An 8,784-nucleotide genomic window follows, 5' to 3' on the forward strand; every position below is an offset into this window, starting at 1 on the left:
GGCAGCCAATGGCGGCGCGAGCGCACGGAAGGGGGCCGGGCCCCGCCCCGCGCGGCCCCGCCCCGCGCGGCAGCACAGCCGTTCTCAACCCTACTGCTTTATTCAGTAACTGCTTGTCCTACACAAGTACAAACACAACAGGGCCCGAAAGGATACAAAGTTATACAAAACAAACAAACAAAAAAAATCTGTATAGTACTGACTGTACAACAGGTGGTACATTCTTTACTTTTCCCTGCGTGAACCCCAGTTAATCCAGCCAGCATAATGGCTTCAAGCCTCCCTCTCTGCTTTGCAGTTTCCAAGGGGTTGGTGCTCAGTTGCTCATTTGGGATTTGTAAAAGCACTCACACTATTTCACTGTGGGCTGAGTAGGAAGTTTTTACCAATACTCTCAACGAAAAGGTGAAAGAAATCACTTAAGAGGGCAGCTACAGAACATTTCTTAGGCTTTCCAGCTTCTTCTCTACAGTGTCATATTCACTGGGCTGGACCATTGTTTCTGTGGTGATTGCCTGGTGTCAGTATTACAGAAGAGCTTACTCTGCAGAAACTAACCATCCGGGGGAACTGGAATAAAGTAACAATTCTGAACTGAACTAAGTCTCAGGCAGGTCTGGGCTCCAGCTGCCCTGATAAAATCCTGTGCTGGCACCTGGAGATCAAGATATGTGGCTCACTGTCTTACTCACTAGGGTTCTGAACTAGCTCAAGATTTACATGCTGGTCTGTACAGCGTGCTAAACGTTTACAATCACCAAGCAGCAGCTGCTAACTGGAGAAGGAGAGGCTGAAACATCTTTCCCTCCCTCTGTCTGGAAAAGATGTTTCTTCAGCCTTTAAAATCAAAGCCATTTTTAAATAATTTCAATTCAATGCCAGGAATCCAGAAGCCTCACAGTAAAGGTTACTGGCCAGGAACTGGTGTTCTCTCCTCTTACATTGCCTTCACTGCCAGGATTATCTCTCATTCCTCCTCACCCAGACTCATTATAAAAAAAAAAGGTACAATATTCCATCTGATGGGATTTAAGTTAAAAAGTAAAAAGCTGTCCAGTCCTTTTGCTTTATCTTGAGGAGTTGGAGCTGGAGCGGCTGCGATGGCGCCTTCGCCCAGGAGACCGGGATCGGGATCGCCGGCGAACAGGGGACCTGCGCCGAGGAGAGCGGGACCTGGCAGGGCACGAGAAAGTTTCGTTAGGAGACAAGCAACAGGTTCAACTAATTGGTCAGCTCAGCTACCAACTTTTTTAAAACACTTCCCTGCTTCCGGCCAAAATCGCTCACACAGCATGGGAAAAGAGCTGGAGCAAAACACAGCTCCATAGAGGACACAGCAGGATTATTCTGGCTATCCTCCCTCTGCTTAAGGAATTGGAAAAAATGACTAATACCTGAACAACAGACAAGAAACTTATCTTCTTCCTCCAGGAAAATGAGCTCAGATACTACATCAGATCCTCCTTCACCTGAAGTCATCTTTGACTCCTGAAAGAGTGATATTCAGGGCAAGGATTTATCCAAATCCTTTCAAATTACAAGGAAGCTCCTTAGAGGAAGCTTACTCCAGAAGTAGCATAGCTTCAAGTTTCTCAGTACTACAACCAACAGTCGTATCAGTATAGCTGCTGCTATGACACAGAGGTTCCAGGCACAGCATACTAGCAGAGCTAACAGGACAGTTAAAAGTAGAGTAGAAAAGATAACAAAGGAGGCAAACCTGCATCTGTGAGATCTCAGCAAAAGGTGTATTTAAAGGAGCACCAAGAAGCCCCCTGGATCCTCCTGGATCCTGTGCCACAGTAAGTACAGCTCATTTTTAAACCTGTGGCTGAAAGCTGTTCAGTAATCAAATTACTACTGACAAGTAAGATATTTTGAAGACATGTAAACACCAAAGACTCAGAACTTACCTGGGCACAATCAGGCAGCTCCAAGTTGCACAACTGTCAGATCACACCTTGGGGCCAGTGTGCTCCACTCACCTGACACAGAACTGCTTTTTGGTCATGTGCCCATTCAGAAATAAGGGAGGGAGGTACAAGGGCTTCCAAAATACAAGAAGCTGGCACAGCCTGCCACAAGTGTTCTGTCAGCCAAAGTCTGTTCCCACTTCATCTTGAAGCCTTTATGCAGAAGGCACTTAGGCTGGGAAGGATGACACCTTTCCCAGAGACTGAGCTCAGGGCGCAGACCAGAGCAGGCACCCTGGAGCTAACGAGTTAGGAACTGCAACCCAGGTTCAACCAATGCCCAAAATGAGTTACTGTCACTTGGCAGCGGAAAGTGAAGCCCAACAGGACTGTCCCCATGCCAAGTCTTTCGGCAATAACGAGTTGCTACTGAGAAGAAAAGCCTTGTCCCAGCTCTCACCTCCTCCTCATGCGAGGGGGGGACCTGCGCCACATCGGCGGCGGCGGCAGCATCCTCCTGGGGGGGCTGAAGCGTCTGGGAGGTGGTCGAGGCCGCGGTGCCAGCACAGCTGTGGCTGTGATCTCCTGACCGTCAATCTGGCCTTTTCAGAGCACCACAGAAACAGGAAGTAAGTATTTTTCAACATTAACACATACACTTCATATTACTGCAACTCACTGCTTTGTCACAAGCAACTGAAGTGGGGTCAGCCCACGGAGCTCCCCCCGCTCAGGGGCTATTCTGACACACCTACTAGACTTCTTTATCTAATCCCACCAAACTGCAGCTCAGACGTAAACCTGGGAAGGTTTCCATAGAAGCTTAAAATTGTTTTTTTCACTGCTTTGAAAAAAAGATTTAATAGTTCTGTGATTTCTTGGATCTGTCTGGAACCTCACAAAAGCCATTTGGGCTGAAAACTGACAGTACTTTACATCTGTTCACCAAAGACATCCCTATCACCTCTAACTCACTTTCTGATCAAATCCATCTACTCTGAAGCTTTTTTAAAGCCCACAGGCTCCTTGCAGGTCAGTACCTACCTCCATCCATGTGTTTCAGGGCTTTCTCAGCATCATCAGGGTTTTCAAACTCCACATAAGCATAACCTTTGGAGAGGTGTGGGTTTAGCCTGTCAACTGGCATGTCAATCATTTTAATCTTTCCATAAGTGGAAAAAATTTCCATGATGTGATCCTGCAGAGAGAGACCAAGACTTATGAACACAGAGCACACTCACCAGCCAGGTCTGGCTGGCACAGAGCAGTAAATCCACATCACATAATTTTTTCAGCAGCCTAAACATTTTACCCGTGAAGACCTTTAAACTACATTCTAGCAAAGACAACTCAAGCCAGCCCAGCTCTCTGCAGATCCTTTATCAAGAACTGCCCAATATCCTTTATGCCTCCAAGGTAATTTCAGCTGTTGTCCCAAATTCTATCATTTTCTTCCTAGTAAAGCAGGATATAAGGTCTGGGATGTTGACAAAACAGGTAGACTTCTTAGGCACTACAGTTTTTCAGAAGGCTTCATAGTATTTGACTCAGTGAAATCATATGAAAATTTTCCTCACCGGTCAACCTGGACACAAAGAAACAATATCCAACAGCAACACCTTGGCAACTCCCTAGTAACCAAGGTTCAGAGAGCTTTGAAAGAGCAACTCACACATCCTCACAGAAGAACATGAATGCTTGACTGCAAGGGTACATGCCATTATTACCTTTGTCACATTTCTAGTGAGCCTTCCAACATGCACTTTTGTGGGTCTGGGTGATGGGCTCCGCCTCTTCCGCTCTTTTTCATCTCTCTTGGGTGGTTTGGACCTGATTTGGACAACAGTAAACATTTACAGTTTTCAGGGAACATGCAGGACTTAACCAAAGTCAGTCATTATCACAAGATTAAAAATACCATTTTTATTGAAGGGCATCTTTGTCCTGAAGAAGTTACAGTGTTGGGGTGGTGGTAAGGGTGTTCCACTCAGAAACACCTCAGAACTTGCATCTGTCTTGTCTGCTTTTGCTTTCAAACCTTTTGAAATTTGAGAACTTTTTTTTTTTGCAACTTTTCAACTTCACTGCAGCTAGGGTAGCAAACACAAAATCTAGCAAGCACTTCTATGAAGTTGTGGTCATAGATAAAGCATTTCCCAGTTGTGAACGCAAAAACATTCTTTGCCTCAACAACTGAAGAGGCAAAATAAGGCCACAAAGATCACAGCATACCACAACCAGGCAAATTAACAGATTCAACAATTTGTGTTTCTGTATCTTCCACTCACTACAGAGATCCAAAAATGTAAACAAATCTTTTTAAAATTAGCTGCATATCACAATGCCTTTGCAGTTAAAAAAAACCAACTGGAATGAAACTTCAATCTGTAAAATAAAAAATCTAACAAAACCAGTATGTAGAAAATTTATCTTTCTGCTTCTTCCTAATCTTAAAGTCCATAAATTGAATGATACAAAAACCCCACACAGCCTTACGCAGATTTTTATCAGCCTTCATCGCCTTACGCAAAGGAAAAACTGTACAGACATTAAGACAGCTTAATTCCCCATGTTACCCTCACAGGAGCCTCCTCTGCCCTCCTTCCTATTTCATTTTTTATAAATAAGAATATAAATATACATATGTACACATATATGCCGGTTTTAGCCCTAACTTTTCTGTTAGTCATGGCTGTAGTTGACAGGAATTGAACAGCTTTACTCTGATCTAGACCCATGCTACTAAGGAAACACTGATTAAAACCGCCTCTAAAAAATGTAGTATTTAAATTTTTTAAACTATTAGAAATTAGGTTTTTAATCTCTGTTCCTACAGAACACACAGGAAACAGAGCACACACATTCTAACAAAATTCACATCTCTAAGTTACGAAGAAAGCAAATGGTCTTGAGAGAACAATCTGTTCTGATCATAATCTTGCATTCTACATGGAGTTAACGTGACATCTGGCAATTCCTAGAAGACAAATAAAACTCACTTGGAGCGGGACCGTCTCCTGTTGTCGTGTCTCCGTCGAGAAGGACTGGGAGAGCCAGAAGAGCTGCTTGAACTGGAACTGCGCGAGGTGCTGGAGCTCCCAGAGCGGCTAGAGGCAGAAGAAGAGCTTGAGCCACTGCTAGAACCAGTGCTGGAACTGGACCCTGAGCTGGAAGTTGAGCTGGAACGGGATCTGTTTCAAGGGGGAGAAGAATAAAAATTAGTGGAATACCCAGAAAAACAATGGCTGAGAAACTTCTGACAATTAGAGAAACTGCGACTGAAACTCCACAGCTCACCAGAGAACCAAAGAAATTCATACCTAAAATATAAACCCTCTTAAGTCAGACAAAATCGCACAGTGACTGACACCACACAAGCTTTCAACAGGCCCAGGACTAGCACAAATAAAGCCACTGATTTCCGAAAATGCTGTCATTGTAACACTCCCACAGAAGTACCCACCTGGTACTGCTGCTCCCACTGGAGGCACTGCGTCTTTTACGTGTCTTGTCCCGACCACGATCCTTTTCACTCGATTCCTTAGCAGCTGCTTTGTCCTTGGACCGGTCCTTCGATTTCTCTTCTGACCTGTCCTTGCGCTTGGTTGGTGAGGGAGCCCTTTAACAACAAATTACAGAAAGCATTGCTTAATTTAAAAAAAAAACATAGACAACAAAAGCCCCACACACAAATAAAGAACAGGACAGTAAAAAAAGCCACTGAACTTTGAATGTAACTCAGGATCACTGAAATTGTGGAGTTAAAGCTTTAGGCAATTCCAGACACTCTAGAAAAAGTTCTAGCAAACTCTTCTTTTTCAATCCTGCTAACTCCTTTTCTCCTTCAGAGATATCCATAGCAGCAGAAGGGGCCCCATGTCTCACATCTCACTTCTAACTACTGGATTCAGAGAACCAGTTCTCTATTGGCTCTAGATCCAAAAGGACACAGATTTAACACCTCTCTATCTACACTGAAATGCTGGGCACTAGCTGACTTCTAGATGTTTACTGTATCCATCTGCTGCTTCCATCACAAAATCTGCAACATCTATAAACATGCAGCATTTTGATTATTCCATGGCGATTGTTTAAAACCCGCATTACAGACCTGCCTCTACCATTTTAATAACCTCTAAAGGAATGTGACACCCTCAACTACCAAAGAATTAAACATTCAGGGAACGAGTCGAAGTGTGTTGGAGCTGCCAGCCTTATCTGTAGCAGCACTGAATATGCACTGTAATGTGGGATGCTGGAAACATCTCCATCCCCACGTGCATCACAGGCAAATTCAGTGAACAAGAAAAAAACTTCTCCAGCATCCAACAATCTTTTTGCTTCTGTGCTTCTGGTAAGCAATCACTTTATTCTCTGAATTGCAATTAAATGTATGGTTGGGAAGAGATTACTTCTGAACAGCCAAACTTGCTTATCTGATTTTCAGCTTCACAGTTTTCCCTAATACACCAACTGCAAGAAACAACACAAATGAATATTCACAAACCTAGCTCCCGGCAGAAACCAAGAAACACCCATGGCCTTCCTGCATGGAGGACAGGAAACCCACACCACAGATGTGCCACTGGCAGAAGTTGCTGGGAAAGGAAATGTCTCCTCCAGCACCAGGAAGAAAGCAGACTGTCCCATGGGCGTTACGAAGGGAGTCAAGGCAAGCAAACCTGTATGTCACTCAGCTGCAGGACATTTCCCTCCAGCTCTGTGCCTCTCCAGTGCAAGGTCTGAGGGATGCAGTTCGCAAAGCCACTGCATGAGGCCAGCTGGGGAGTACAGAACAGACAGGCTCCTGGTTTCACAAGACCAGAAAACCTAAGATTTTCCTTTCATAAAATCACAGAATCACTGACTGGTTTGGGACGGTGTGAACCTTAAAATTCATCACTTTCCAAACCCCCAGCTATGGCCTTCACTACAACAGGTTGCTCCAGCCTGGCCTTGAACACTTCAAGGGATGGGGGCTTCTCTGGGCATCCTGGGCCAGGACCTCACCACCCTCACAGGGAAGAATTTTTTTCTAATCTCTAATGTAAACCTGCCCTCTGTCAGTGGGAAGACATTCCCCCTTCTCCCAGCACTCCAGGCCCCTGTAAAATGTCTGTCTCCATCTCTCTTATAGGTTCATTTCAGGTACTGGAAGGCTGCAATTAGGTCACCCAGAGCTCATTTTTCTTCTTCTCAATATCCCATAGCCAGGTTTGGCTTATCTCTGCCTACACATCAGCTCCTCCTGCACTTGTGGACTATCAAAGTCATAATGTTATCGGCATACAAAACTATCTGTTACTGCTCAGGAGTCAGATCTGGTTCTGCCCCTCCTGGGAGAAGGGAAGAGGAAACAGATAAAGACCAGCATGTTTGCTGTTACCCAGCCTGCTGCTGAGGCAGGACATAGCATCACAGAATCAATTACATTGGAACAGACCTCTGAGACCATCAAGTCCAACCTCTGACCCAACACCACCATGTCAACTAGAGCAGAGCACTCAGTCTTTCTATAGACACCTCCAGGGATGGTGACTCCACAACCTCGCTGGGCATCCCCTTCCAGGGGCCCGATCGCCCTTTCTGTGAAGACATTCTTCCTAAAGTCTGATTTAAACCTCCCCAGTGAATCTTAAGACTGTGTCCTCTTGTCCTGTTGCCCATTGCCTGGGAGAAGAGCCTGACCCCCACCTGGCTACATTCTCCTTTCAGGTTTCACTGCTTACTGCTCCTTGGGACAGGCACTTACCTACCAGGCAGATCAGCCACATGGCTTTGGTACGTCATTCACCAAATGCTACATTTAAGCAGTCTCCAAACTAACCAGTGGTTTTAATCCTTTCTCAGGAATGCCACTGGCCAAACTCACTTCAGTTGGAAACCTCACCTACCTTGTGGGCATTTTCACCTGCACAAGTTCAGGCATTCACTGGAAAATGTGGAAAGAACAAATCACAGTCCTCACACAAGGCTAAACAACACTGCATTTCTAAGCAACATGTTTCTTCCTTACAAAAACCTCTCATTCTCTGAAAAATAGCTGGTTTAGGGGCATTCACCACAAAACAGAAAGTCTAAAGAGCAATCGACACAAACCAAATGACCATCCCACACACGCTTCTGGCTTTAGAGACAGAATCTGCACACTCAGAGCAGCAGTTCTGCGGCAGAGGAAGCAAACTCGCTCGCCCTCAGGCCTCCCGTAAGGCTACAGGCGAGTCCTTTACTGACAGTTTACTCCAGGTCTTCAGCTGCAAAACGGCAGAACACCTGGCGTGCGGAGGGTTCCGGCACTTGTCTGCCCACTAGGGCCGCTCGGCCCAGCTCTGCGGGCGGCGAAGCGCGGGGCAGCCAGACCCGCACGCCGTGGCTCCGCTAGAGCCCCGTGGGGCAGGGGCCCGCGAGATCAGCACAGCAACCCGGCCCTCGGGCCCGCACAACGCTCCTCCCGCAGGCCGGGCCGCGGCGGCGCCGACACCCGGGCCCGGTTCCCCGGCCGGCCCCGCCCCGGCCCTCCCGCCCCTGCCCTCCCCGCCTCCGGCCGCGGGAGGCCGCGGCTCCAAGGCCGCATCCCTGATCCTCGCGCCGCCATCGCCTCTCGGCGGCCCCAGCGCGCTCCCTCCGTCGCCCCGCGCGACGGAGGGGCCGATCGTGCCGCGGCCTGGCCGGATGGACGCGGATGGTGCAGCCCCCGCCCCGCACTCACATCTCCGGCGCCGCCGCCGCTCTGCGCCCGTCGCGCGAGTTTGACGCGAGCGGGCGGGAAGGGGCAGCGCCGGCGCGCGGTGACGGCGTCATAGCGCGGGGCGGGACGGGCGGAAGGGCTTAAAGCGAACGGGAGCGGGCGGGGCGAGGGTGCCGCTACCCC

General features: G+C 47.4%; 1 protein-coding gene across 1 annotated transcript; it reads right to left on the reverse strand.

The window, feature by feature from the left end:
• Positions 1–81: 81 nt before the first annotated feature.
• RNPS1 (RNA binding protein with serine rich domain 1) lies at positions 82–8,714 on the reverse strand. The gene is made up of 7 exons (XM_041408211.1): positions 8,623–8,714; positions 5,377–5,532; positions 4,913–5,104; positions 3,641–3,743; positions 2,958–3,111; positions 2,374–2,515; positions 82–1,173 (listed from the first exon to the last, which is right to left on the reverse strand). Exons 1-7 carry the CDS (start codon positions 8,712–8,714, stop codon positions 1,068–1,070), a joined length of 945 nt encoding a protein of 314 aa, XP_041264145.1. The 3' UTR covers positions 82–1,067.
• Between the last annotated feature and the right edge of the window lie 70 nt (positions 8,715–8,784).

The sequence above is a fragment of the Onychostruthus taczanowskii genome, unplaced genomic scaffold (assembly GCF_017590055.1).
Source record: "Onychostruthus taczanowskii isolate IOZ18803 unplaced genomic scaffold, ASM1759005v1 scaffold10, whole genome shotgun sequence".
In the NCBI taxonomy this organism is placed as follows: Eukaryota; Metazoa; Chordata; class Aves; order Passeriformes; family Passeridae; genus Onychostruthus; species Onychostruthus taczanowskii.

Bases quoted from the DNA above. Each gene is read 5' to 3' on its own strand.
- RNPS1 (XM_041408211.1), bottom strand. From the start codon at position 8,714: ATGACGCCGTCACCGCGCGCCGGCGCTGCCCCTTCCCGCCCGCTCGCG. The intron at 5,105-5,376 runs GTGGGTACTTCT...CCCTTGAAACAG, and splicing joins AGTGGGAGCAGCAGTACCAG to ATCCCGTTCCAGCTCAACTT. The intron at 1,174-2,373 runs GTGAGAGCTGGG...GTGCCCTGCCAG, and splicing joins CCCCCTCGCATGAGGAGGAG to GTCCCGCTCTCCTCGGCGCA.